The sequence below is a fragment of the Parasteatoda tepidariorum genome, chromosome 7 (genome assembly GCF_982258835.1).
Source record: "Parasteatoda tepidariorum strain Cologne lab strain chromosome 7, Ptep-v5.0, whole genome shotgun sequence".
In the NCBI taxonomy this organism is placed as follows: Eukaryota; Metazoa; Arthropoda; class Arachnida; order Araneae; family Theridiidae; genus Parasteatoda; species Parasteatoda tepidariorum.
The window spans coordinates 72724113-72738244 of NC_141761.1; the positions used below are offsets into that span (position 1 = coordinate 72724113).

The 14132-nt window shown below is 29.4% G+C and overlaps 1 protein-coding gene across 1 annotated transcript in view; it reads right to left on the reverse strand.

Annotated features, from left to right (window-relative positions):
• Positions 1–8072, reverse strand: part of LOC107455611 (ATP-binding cassette sub-family G member 5) — a 51380-nt gene extending 43308 nt beyond the window's left edge. Inside the window, exons 1-2 of the mRNA XM_043054604.3 lie at positions 7759–8072; positions 1061–1118 (exon numbers count right to left, since the gene is read on the reverse strand). Coding sequence (XP_042910538.2) covers positions 1061–1094 — 34 coding nt within the window. The 5' untranslated portion in view covers positions 1095–1118; positions 7759–8072. The remainder of the gene's footprint in view (positions 1–1060; positions 1119–7758) is intronic.
• Between the last annotated feature and the right edge of the window lie 6060 nt (positions 8073–14132).

Consider the following 14132-nt stretch of genomic DNA (forward strand, 5'->3'; position numbering starts at 1 on the left):
AAGCGTGATCTATCCCCGTGCGAAGAACGGGCATACAGCTAGTTAAAAATAAATAATAATACACTTCTATCTGTAGAAGATATTAGTTCTTATTGAATGATGCTAAGACTGTATTTTTTATTTCTCCTATTTACCCTGTAATTTGAGTCCAATCAAAGGAACTCCTGGATCAAGTATAGGGAGAAATTTGACTTCAAAGAACTTTTATGGTGGAACTTATACGCATCAGCGCTGTACGAAAAAGAGAACCACGAAAACCCCCCACAATTAGCCTCACTGTAAGAGAAATCCAATCCATGATGGATCCACGGTGAGCACAGTGGACGAAGTTCGTTTCAACCAGACATAGCTGGGATTTGAACCCGACCGAAGTGGACATCGAGGGGAGTGCTTTATCCCCTGAGTCAACACCTGTTAACATAGCGGTGATCTTACGGTGATTTCTGTTGAAGATCAAAAGGGAAGAATGTTTTATGCCCATTTTTCACAAAAATGGATTGTATCACCTTTCGTTGCAGTATAAAGAATGCAAAATTTTATCAAAGCAGCATCGTAGAAAATCAGTTCTTCCTGAGAGTTATTACACATTTAAGATGGGCCACGTTTTAGAAAAACACTTCCTGCTCTCTTGCTTCCCTAGTTATTTTTCAGGATCATTTTCATGGATATAAATCAAATTTTCCTTTGATTTTCCTTTAATTTAATTTCCGATTACAAGTATTACATTTTAAGGATACTGGTAAGTGAACGGTTCTATCGTAGATTCTTGATCACAATAAATTTATTACCCATAATGCCGAAATGCATCACAAACCCTTGATCGTAAGAAATTCAATGATCAGAAAAGATGCCAGCCTGACAGCAAATCATTAAATGAATCATCGATAATTCTTTTGATAAGTTATGCAGCCTCGATAACAATCATGTTGCGATTTTGATGATTAAGTATTTAATTTTACAGCTATCAGCAATTTTCTAATAAACCTTCAAAAGCATAGATGTGTTAAGTTTGAAATCAGCAAAAAATAAAAGCAATTACATTTAGAGATAAAACACTTACCCAAATGATCCGGCAGGGGCTTCAATTCTTTCATTTTTTATCGATTCCTTTTTGTTACCTAAAATTGCAACAAAAAAAAAATATTTAATAAACATATAACGCTAATCAAAACATTTTATTCGTATATTAAAAATCCAGTCTTCTTGAGGTATTAACTAGGTCTTCTTAATGGTTTATCTTAGAAATAGGTCCTCAAAAAAGTAGAAAATATTCCTTGGACAGGTAAAGAGAAGTATATATCGTTTATTACATGGCTAGTGAGAGTTTAAGCATTTCATGTATTTAAATTTTTGACATTTTTATTTTCCTGTAAATTATAAATAAATAACATGGATGTGATCATTTTTGTTGAAAATGTTCAAGACATTAAGCAGATACTGAAATTGAATCCATAATGTTGCAGGCTGTATTTATTGCGCAAAATAAAAACAGATTTTAAATTTATATAAGAAATGGCAAAATTATGAATGTTGGACTAAACAAAATAGTGGTTTTTTATATTGATCTAAGCTCAAAAGAGAGAAATCCATTTAGACTGAAACGTTATTTGATGAAAACGCTAGGATGTGTTTCATATCTCTTTAATTTTGTTCCCAGTCCATAATTTTTCATTGTAATTATCAAAGCATAAAATATACAGGGTGTCCAAAAAGAATGAAAATTGTCAAATGCCTTGAGAAATGCGCATCGGAATAGAAATCAAAAAATACACCTGTAAAAATGTGTTTAGATGTATTCAGGCATATCAAGCTTGACGAATTATATAGAACTTCACCCATTGGACGAGGGAGGAATAGCACCAAAATCGTAAACAGATAAAAGTAAACGAGATCAAATATGGCACTGAATTCACAAGATACAAAAGCTGTACAAATTGTTAGTCGGATAAAAAAAATTTTGATATTTAGAAAAACCAAACTCAAATTCTCTCCAACAAACTCAAATTCTTTCCACGTGTTAAGCCTCAAGCAGGGCCTAGTTTTGGGACGAATTGGTTTCTTCTGTTACGGTTTTCAAAATATGTGCGGTTTAAAAAATATTCCTAACTAATGCGTGATTTTTCTTTCTTTTTTTAATTTTTTTCCTCAAATGTGCCAATAAAGTTTAATTTCCAAATTGAATTAATTTTATAAATTAACAATTCGCTTGTTAGCTTTTTTTCATCATGCAACTATTTTAAATTTTTTTATTGCAGTGAACCAAGAAAAATATCAGGTAATTTTAGCGTGCCGTCAACCAAAAAAGATATATAAGGCCCTGAATTAATGTTTTTGTGAACCAAGCTTCTTTAGCATTGTTCGCATTTTTTTTTTTTTTTTGGTACACCACACAAAAATGTCTAGCATTAATAATTGTAACACACCTAAATATAAAGGATATAAATGTAACGTATGTTTCAATTTTATGCTGCTTAAAATATTCGAAGTAGAAATATCTCTTTCGATTTGCTGTACAACTTAATGGCTTACTTCATAAGCATTCAGAATTGTAGGTTTGATGCATATAGATGAGTTGTAGTCCAAAGTGAAAGTATAATTCAGCTTATCAATTGACTTCTTTCCTTAAAATATAGGTGAGTTTTTACTACAATTTCAATATATATTTTAAAAAAATTTAAAACCTTTCATTGAAACTGTGCCAAAGTTCAAATTCATATGACAACAGATCACATGAAGCTAAGGTGATGTAATCTGACATGTTGGCTTCTTGGAGAGAAAAACGGTTCGTATTTAATCGAGTATGTAGGATAAAAAAGCGCCAAGGGCACTGCCTGTTTTGTTATGGAAGCTAGGTCACATTATATATGCATTGGCAATTATAAGGAGATTTTAAATGGTCACAGTTAAATAACTCAATTATTATTGCTTTTTGCTAAAATAATTTTCTTAAAATTAATTTCTTCCTGTCAATTACTGTATGTTCCTCGAAAGGAATACATTGTTATCTTCATAGTTCAAAAGCTAGAGGCAATGTTGTGAAAAGCTCCATTTGCAACAATGATGACATATTTTTACACCAAGCTGTTCCTTTAATATTGTTTGCAAACAGTTAATTTAAATATTTCTAAATTTCTATTAGACAACAGTACAATACACAGAAACATTCCATTGCTTATATGACAATCAAGATCAAAAACACTTTTAAAAACGGCATTATTTCGAAATTTGAAAATACAGTTTTCATTATATTGAGCAAAGCCTTTCAATATAAGATCAGAGAAAAATTAAAATGTAAAATTTAAGGACAGAAGAACCGGAATCCACTATATTGTGCCAAGAAAATAGAGTCTATACTCCGTGTAAGCTGATAAAATGATGCTATGTACTTAGTCTGAAGACAAATTAAGAATAAATAAAAAAAAGATCACTTTGGTGCCTAGACCACGTAGGTTTAGTTTATCTTTAAATGGAAAACCCCTATTGTAACCATGAATTTATTTCTATATCTTTTCAGAAGAGAAATAATGAAAAATTATCTTAGGTCATTAAAATTATCCCGGCTTTCTTCTTCTGCATTTCATTTTTTTAAAAATTAATTTCAGAAAATGAAGAATAATTTTATAATTTTATAAAATTAACTTATTTTTTAACTTACTTTTCATTTGTTTTATAGATAATGAACCATAATGGAGTAATATATATTTTTAAAAAAATTACAGCAGTTCCAACGATCTGAGCAGTTTTTGTCACCTACTTGCGTACACTTTTACATTGCTACCTACTGATTATCTAGACAAATAAGATATTTTTTCCAGTGCATATTTTTACGCTGAATCAAATAAGATCAAACATGGGTTAATGGGGTTAACAACTCAAAGGTTAGAGCTATAAGTACAAAATGTAAAAAAAAAAATTATTTGTACCTATTTATGTATCTTAAATTGTTATGCAGTTTACGGTATTAATTCCTATGCTTTTTACTTTTAACCTAATGAAAATGTGCTAAAAATATTACTATTGGTTTGTACTTCGTATGGCTAAAACGTTTTTATCTTTAAAACGGGGTTGTCTCATTCGAAACAGCATAAATTATATTAAAAAAATTAAAAAAATGCAAATTATGTAACCCAGATAGCCATAAGATAGCAATGTTAAAAACTTATGTAAATACGTGACTAATGTAGTACTTTTTTATACAAAAAAAATCCTTGCAACTCAGAGTTGTTCGTTTCATTGACTCATGTTTTGTCTTTTTCCATTCAGCATGAAATTAGATTGAAAACAATGCACTACGAGTATAATAATAATGTCAGATTCATAAATAGGCACAAATACAAGATTTTGCTTTATGTACAAAAAGTCTTTAACTTCTAAACTATTAATCTCATCGTATAAGGATTGATCTTTTTCGATTCAGCATTGAAACCTACATCTAAAATAGCACCTCATATGTCTTAATAGCAGCATATAAGTTTTATCCCCGCTTCCTACTCTTTGTCCTTCTTCCACCAAAATCCAACGCGGAAGACCTTTTTACCACTAACTACGAGGAGGGTAGTTATGAGTTATCAGCAGATTTAATATTTTTGTCTTCGAAGGACAAGATGTTGCCAATTTTTGAGCGTTACTGACATGAAATATATCAGGACTATAGAGTTGGAGTCAAAATAAATTTTGCTGAAGTTGAAAAAATTTGCTCGACTTCGACTCCGGGTTTTTAAAAATTTAAATTATTAGGATAAAAAAAAAGGAGGTTTTTGACATTATGAACCTATAATTATTTGAGCAAAAGTATTTCTTAAATGATTACGACAGTTAATGAAATTATGACTAATCGCAAACTTCATTTAACACATTTAAACCTTTATGAGCCAAAGTTTGCTTAAACTATTGGAGAAAAAAAAACAGAAGCATACTTTAGCTATTGAAAACCCGATATTAATAAAGAAATTATTAATTATTTTTCGATTCATCAATTTCAAAAACAGTATTTTTTAACTACTAGGTAAAAAATTAAAAAGATAAACATATAACATAATGTACAATTTCTCGTGTTCCTAGTAAATTATTATGACTTATGCTCCTTGACATATAACATGTTTATCTATGTACGAGTATGCGAGACATCAATATTTAGCTTAACTTTATAATAGTTCTGCGATAATTTCAATATTTAAATTCAATATTTGGAATTTATTATAATTAAATATTGATTTAAAATTAATTAAATAATTAAAAATTAACCAGTATTAATAATCTTAAAATTCAGTTATTTCATACTTATGTTATACTAATTATTAATAATTTATTAATAACATATTAAACCAATATTGATTAAATGTTATTAAAAAAAATAATTTAAAAATTTATTTCATTAATAGTTATTTTACAATATAAAATGTTATCTTAAATAAAATACCTCTTTAGCTCTAATAGCACATAACAAATAAGGCATTAATAAATGGAAATATGTAGTTTTTTAAGAATAAGTCGGAGTTGGCGACTCGTGGTCGAGCTGTTATAAAAGTTAGGAATCTGAGTCGAACATTTAACTACAGACTTCTCGACTCAGAAATATCTTAGGAACTTAAAGAATAACCTCTAAGGTATATATGAGGTATATTCTATTTAAATACATTATGACTCAGAAGTTATCGACTTAGTTAGAATTTGTTTTGCTCTGTGAGTTAAGCCCGAATTAGATGATTTTAAAGTATACATGAGTTATGATTTTCAGCTTAGGTGTAAAAATATTTATACTAAAATTGCTTTCGAGTATGCGAAGATTTAATTTTCTTAAATTATTAGATTCTAATGCTTTATCCTCTCTCTTGGTTTGAACTAAAGATTAATACATTTGGTAACTAAGCATTAGAGCTACTTAGAGAAGACTTAGAGTTACCAACCTTGTTATACTTATAATTTGTTTTTCTCTATGAGTTCAATGATTTTAAGATAGTATAACTGAATTTTGATTTTCAGTTTAGATACAAAAATATTTATAATAAAATTGCTTTCGAGTGCACAAAGATTTGATTTTTTAAATTGTTAGATTCTTTCGCTTTATCTTCTCTTGATTTAGGCTAAAGATAAGGATTTGTAGACAAGTACCCTAAACTAAAATATTATGGAATTTATCCAAACTTATCGAGTAGCTAAATTTAAACCCAATAAGTTGCTAAATTTCGCTTCTTTTTTTGTCTATGGTTAATAAAGTCAAATCGGATCTGAAAAATGGTACGTTACAAATGAAACGATCATTTTATAAAAAAAAGAAGTCTGGAGGTATTTTAATGACAGTTATAGCATAATAACATTCGGAAACAAAATCCAGCTTTTACTATTGATGAGCATTGCTAATAAAATTTAACCATTGGTGCACTACTATTTCATATTTTATATTATAGCCGATGTTGAACAGCCAATACGATTCTGAGCTTACGACTATTAATGCTCAACTTCGCAGACTTGTGATTTTAAACCCAACCCAAAAGACGAGGTAACTCTTGGATTAAGCATCGGGACAAACTTGTAGGACTTTTTGATGGAACTAACTCGCATTTTGTATAACAAGGAGTGGAAAGTATGTAAACCTCCTACAGTTTGACCGACAGCAAAGAGATTTTAACCTATGATCTGTCTAGCACTGAGAATACTTTACATCGACACTGTGGTCGGTACGAGCTGGATCAGAATTTGCACCAATCATCCACCGCTCGGATTCTAACTTGGATCCCCTCATTATGAGGCGGATGTTCTGATAATAATTTTAGATCAATGACACTACTGTTGATAACTTTAGATAAAAAAATATTAAAAAAAGTAAAAAAAAAAGGCTATTCCTTAAGTAATATACCAAAATAATAAATGCTCATATAATTTAAATTTTTCATACAGTGAAATTAAATGCAATTATTTTAATATCTATCTAAATTCTTGTCAATTACTAATTTATCAAATAATGCAAAGTAGTCTAACTTAATCAACTGACGACTTTAATGATTTTAAATTATTCATTATAATAATTATGCAATATAATAATTATGTATTATAATAATAATTTTCAATAATTTTTTGGGGAATAAAAATTTTTTTTTTAAAAAGTTACATTTCACATTGTTAAAATTTTATAATTGAAATTATTTTGACAGGTATGATACAGATACCTGAAGGCATGTCAGAGATATATTTTAAGATTTATCAGAAAGCTATACAGGATAGAAATATACGAATTATTGAAGTAAAATGTACATCAAATATTAAGAAGTCAATTGTATACTATTTTATTAAAAAAAATGAATAGAATTTAGAAATTTCACATTAGTAATTATAATTCAGTAATTGAAATAAACTGTAACTAAAGTTTTAATTGGCTAATTCATTATAGCAATAAGATAGCTAAAATATATTTTATTAATTATTAGTAGATATAAATTCTAAATTTAAAAAAAAAAAGAAATAAGTAATTTTAAAAATAAATCAAAATGACTAAATGTAACAATAAAAAAAACACACATGTAAAATACGAGCATACAAAAGCATTTCGCGAAATATTTTAGATTTCAGAACTTATGTTTTATAACAAAATATTTGCTCCTTTTATTTATCAATCATTAAAATTAAAGATCATTTACATCCAATAACATAGCTAAAAATTTTGAAGGAAAAAAACAAAAAACAAAATAAGAATCACTAAAAAGAAAAACAAAATATTGTAAGTAAGAAAAAAAGTGAAAAAGCTGAATAAAGTTTATTTACCTGCTCAAAATTTCTCACAGAACTTCGGAAGCAGTCATCTAAACTCTAAATCTTCAGGTGTGGTAAACATAAAAAATCATATTTCATTGCCCTCACCTCAATACAAACGTTTTACATTAATTACAAAATTGTAATCGATTTACATAGTACTAACAAATAGCTATGACAAGATTAATAACAGAACCTGTAAATTGACGAACACTCCGATTTTGGTATCTCCACACGTCAACATAGAATCCACATTGAAAAAAAGTACCTGTAGAGGCCGGAATGATTCTTCGCTGTGATTGGTTAAGCTGACTTGTTAGTAAAAATGATTGGAAACCTGTCCTTCATAAAAATTAGATGCAAAGAGGAGAGGAGGAGGTGAAGTTTGTGTTTACTGCCATGGAATGCTTCGATCAAACCGGTTTTTTGGTTCCTGTTTCAAAGCCGAAACCTTTTCCATCTTTATTTTCTATCTCGTTGTGGAATATTTACCTGTCGAGAATTTGGCGTGCCACAAAACGAAGCTTTTCACCAGTTTGGCTTCGTTTCCCAAAAACGTGAGATTTAGAGAGAAAAAATTTCAAGCTCTTTCTTTTCATTTATTGAATAACAGGCATTTTAACTGTAGTATTTTTTTTCTTTTACCTGTTGAGACCCAGAATTAAACTTAGTTTGAAATTTATGAAATATATATTAAGTGTTAAGTAATACTTACTGTAGGAAAATAAAAAAATAAGCAAATAACTTTTGCAAACAATTTTTAGCTAATACAAAATAGAACAAAGAAAATTTCAAATTATTACAAAATATTTTTTAAAAAAAACGTTGACTTTGACGTTATTGACTATAAAACGTAAACTTTTATACTGATTCAAATGTACTAATATACTAATAAAAGTATCAATACTTTACTAATCTTCGCCAAAATATAAACACCTTTCAATTTATGAGAGTGTGAAATTCTAGCCTCCGTTAAATCTTTTAGTTACTGGTCATTTGTCATGTAAGAGTTCAAGTTTTTTTAAGTTAATTTTTTTATATCGAGCTAATTTTGAATTCAAGAACCAATAATGTGCTGTTTTTTTTTTATTTATGTAACGATACTATCTAAAACGAATTAGAATTTTATCAATATTAATTTGGATTAAATGTGTAAAGTAGAACTGAAATAAAAAGTAATAATTCAGTTTTTGGGTGATAAAGAAAAAGTTAGAAACTTCTCTGAGATAAATTACCAAAAAATTTGGTTTCAGTTTCTCCCATATTTCAGAATTAATTCCATGCAGGATGTCAGAGAAAATGTTGGTGATCATGATTCCCCTTAGACCCCGTTTTCTGCCACAACTATTAACACACAAATAAAATAAATTGAAGAATGGTGACGACATTTCTAAAAAAGTAAAATTAAATAATTTTAAAAATGAGAATGAAAAAAGATAACTTTATTTATGGATTGTTGGAAATCTCGCTTATATTCAATCCCGTTGTAGTGAGACTACAAAAAGTGACTTTTAGATTGTTAATCCAAAGAATTTCGTGAAAATTTTTCATAGAAACGATAATCATAGAGTTTATTAAAATAAGATAAGTAGGACGAAAAGTTGTATTCCTGAGCTGCCTGTTGTTTGTAAAAAATATTAAGTTGTAAAAGTTTAAATAGTTACAAAAAAATCATATGTATGAAATCTAAAACTGGAGAAGTTTGGGTGAGCAATACTGTCCTGCGCATCTTAAGCACCCAAAATTATTATTATTATTATTTTCGAAAATAAATATTATTAAATTGGTGAGAATACAAATTTAAATTTTGATTGAAAAGTTTAAAAAGAAGATCCTCAAGAATTATAAAACAAGATGTTTGGAGGAAAGATATGCGTAGTTAACAATTTTCTTAAATTAAAACAAAAGAAAATAAAGACAACCAGACAACTATGCCTAAATGATACTGTCTAAATTTATTTCAAATTGCATAAAAAATTAATTAATGTACGAAAATAACTATGACATAAAGATATTTGCAAATGTTCTTTAATGTGGGGAACATGGGCTCCCACATAAGTATAATAAATCACAACTTAAGTAACCTTTGACCTTGGTCTTCAACACAAGATCCATGCTGCTAATAAGGCATTCAATCCATTTTTATTTCTGATGTCTCTGAAACAAAGTTGACCTTTATTTTTCAACAAATCTGAAACAACGTTAATTAAATTTTAATCAGACTTATCTGCGCCAAGAGCTCGAGCCCTTTGCCAGCTTTTTTTTTCCAACATTTTTTACAAGGGGTCTTAAATGGTGGCAAAACAAAGATAACACAGTGGTGACAAGACATATTTTTTACATTTGTTAAACCTATAAATGATGTTTTTTTACTGAGGTTAAATTGAAGGATCGCATTTTATAAACGCAAATCAAAAATGATCTCTCAAAATTTTCAATTCAGGATCCTCCTTGAAATCACCTGTTTGTCCAAGATCTATATTTTTTTTTACTTTTTCGGTCAAATAGGACGCTGCAATGTCTGCCTCTGCAATATAGCAACTTCTGAGAGTTAGACTGGCTAATTTAATACCGATTGCAACGCACTCATCTTTCCCTAAACGCACCTTTTGAATCATAATAGTCATAAATCATAAATAGCAATCTAAGAACACGTGATTTTCAACAAGTATATAACATTAGAATTTGATCTCTAACTTATTTATGACACACATAACACCATGAATTACATGTTCGCAAATGCTTTAATCTAACGTAATTGAAACTTCTTTAAATAGGTGAAGTTTTTTTTTTCCCGATCTATTTTAGGTTGTCTGGATTTACGTTACGATTATGTTAGGTTAGTACACGCAGGCGCAATTTGTCTTTACTTTTCGATCACTCTATGTTGCCACATATGACACATTAAAATTGTGAGAATACGCCATCATCCCTATACTTTATTTCCCCTAAACTACCCTCCATGCATTATGATTTTCACAATCATTAAAATATATATATACTATATAATAATTCATATGTTTTCCCTCTAAGTTTAAAACAATACTTTAAAACATTGAAACATAACAAAGAAAAATGACTGTGGTTTCTTTGTATGTGACAAGGATTTTTCACGCAAATATTTTATTATTAAAGGAAATGCTATAACTCACTCAGGGCAAGATGGCATATTGTTTTCTACTAGACTGAAGAACTGACATGATGAAGTCATAATTTAAGACTTCAAATATGTTCTTGAGGTTGTAGGTTGTTAGGACGTTTTATATTGAAGGTATTTTCGTGGTTTTATTTCTATTTCATATCTCTTATTTTATTTCGATATTTTACTTATTGTTTCCGTAATTTATTTATGTGTTTATGACTCATTGAGTGATCAATGAATTGCAATATATTTTTGGAACAAATAGATAACAGTTAGTTGGTAAATTTGAGTTTCAGAACATGAGTACCGGATGTGACTACATTGCATTATAACTCAAAGGGAAATTAAAGTTATTACATTGTGATAATATTTGAACAATATCAATTAAAAAAATAAATAATTAGAAAAACTATTGAGTTCAAAATTGAGTTTATGCAAACTAAACACACCCTCCAATTAATCGGTAATTTTTAACTGAATCGAGAGAATGGTTCAAAAGTTATCTGGTTCGGGATAGGTAGGTATTTTATTAACGTCGCACTAGAGCTGCACAATGGGATATTGGCGACGGTCTGGGAAACATCCCTGAGGAAGATCCGAAGACATGCCAATTTTGATCCTCTGCAGACAATTGAAGACAGTTTTGATCCTCTGCAGAGGGGATGGCTCCCCTGGTTTGGTAGCTCGACGACTTGAGCTAGAAGTAGAGCACTTGCACTTTACGGTAGAACAATTTAACGAGGACCCATGCCGCGCACCCTCGATACCTACGCAGGCTGATGAAAGTGGTCACCCATTTGCTTACTAACCGCAGCCAGTAATGCTTGACTTCGGTGTTCTACTGGGAACCGTGTCTTTAGGATCTGCGGGACAGTTATTAAGGTTCATTTTCATGAACTCGAAATTTCCTACTCTCTATACCAATGAGCACACTTTGTTTCCCTTTTTATAAGTATTCTAAAAATGCATATTAAGGGCGGTTTGTACGAAATATCTAGGATACAGCATTTAATACACCAGCGCTAAATCAAACACCAAACTTAATAATTAATTAATAATAATCATTATTTATTATTATTAATAATCTGATTAATTAGGAAAGTGTTATTGCTCGGTTTACCTTACCTTACACTGATGTTTTTTTTAAGATTAGATGTCTCTGCGTGGTATACATTTGCCCGGTATTCTCGTCATTGATATTTCTTAAAAATTACATGCCACTATTTCAACTAGGTACGAATAAAAGGAGAAGTTTGAAAAAACAGTAATAATAAATAAATAAATAAATAGAAATAGGTACGATCGTTAAGGAACCTTGAGATAATGTATCACATCTTTACTTGAAAAAGATAAATACCTTGAAGATATGGAGCTAAAGTTAATCAAAGTTTTTGAATTATGATTATTAAATTATTGAATAAAGCGTAATTATTGAGTTAAAAAAAGGCATCTATGAATAATTTTTGTAATCTAATTAACAATTTTGAAAAGAAAAATATTATTTTTTTATGGCATAGTATTCATTTCATAGAATTTTTCAAAACATCTTTTTTTTTTCCTTTTGAAAATAGAATTCGAATTGCAAAATTTCTTGAAGAAATCGATAATCAAATTCATTTCGACTTCTGAAGATTTTCAAACATTTAATCGTAAAAAAAACGTAACTCAACGTAGAAAAAACGTAATCGTAAACTCAAATAAGCATTTGTTGCTGTTTCGGACATATACGATAATTTACTTAAAAATGCATGTAAATGATATTTTTGTGTAAATGAATGTAAATTTGATCATTCACACCAGCAGTTCCCATTTGGGAACAACCCAATTGGTAGTATTTTTTATAATCAGTGATGAGTTTTGAAACATATGCTTAATCGTAATTACCTATAAATCGTAATTTATTTCATCTTAATTCGGTTGCCTTTATAAATTTTTTCCAAATAAAATGCCAATGAAATAGGAATGGCATTATTTAAAAGAAAATATAATATTTCTATTAACAATATATTGAACAAATTATGAAAGAACAATAGTTAATAAAATTTTGGATTAATATTGCCTATTGCGCTTTTCAAATCAAAATATCAAACCATTTTAAACGTTTATAGCAGTTCTTTAGTTTTCATCTCTAAGTAGACCATAATTCGGCTTATTTTAATCACTTTTAACATATATATATATATATATATATATATATCAGAAAACAAATTCCTAACTAGGCTAGATATAGCAAAAGAGCAGCAAATTTAACGGTCGGAAATAAAACCTAATTTAAGATTATTCGTGATAAAACGGTGAAAAATCTTCATTTCTTTAGTTAAATATTTTAAAGATAGTCTTTTATAGGTTATACCTTCATTATCACCTTAATAAACTTTATTTATAAAGTCGGGGTTCCGCGGATAGAGGGACGATTATTTAGGGTTTTAGGTTTCGGTTGTAGTTGCTTTCATCGGCCAATACGGCAGAGGGGGTGCAATTGTTCTAAATTTCCACTGGAGCCATCTTTGGCCAAGAATTCGACTTCTGCCACATCCATACGTCACGTTCGTTTATAGGGAGGACCCATTTATATATTCATTCTTTCATCCACAAATCGTCCTTTTGACTTGAACCGGAGAACGATTCAATCTCCAACTCAGTATCCCTAGAGCCTAGAGATATTGATTTGTTATGGGAACTTGGAGGACTTTGTGACCCGACAGATTTAACATGCACCAGTCACAATTTACTACACATGGAGTTTTCGGCATACAGGGATCGAACTCATGACCTCATTGACATGAGCCCAAACCCCTATGAACCGGACCGTCCCTGCCATATTTAGGGTTCGGTAACCGAAAAAAAATTGGGAACCGCTGATTTTGACAATATAAATGTATTTGAAGTATGTATTTAGTCTTTATGAAAATTTAGACTTTTTTGACGTTTTGTTGTTTTTGTTTCTTTCTGATAAAATCAATTATTTCAGTCCCAACGACTGATTTCATAATTGTTTCTCTGATTTCCTAAATTCCTCTTTAATTTAAGGCCCTTTAACTATTTTTAACCCTTCAAATTAACCCTTAACCCTAACCCTTTAAATTCAACCTTCCTCCTTTAGATATGTCAATGATTCACATATAAAGTTAATAAAAAAATAATGATATTTTTCCTATAAACAATAATAGCAAAACAAGCACGTTTATCAAGAAATGTACATAGTACAGATATTCTTGTATAGTTCAACTAAACAAAAATACTT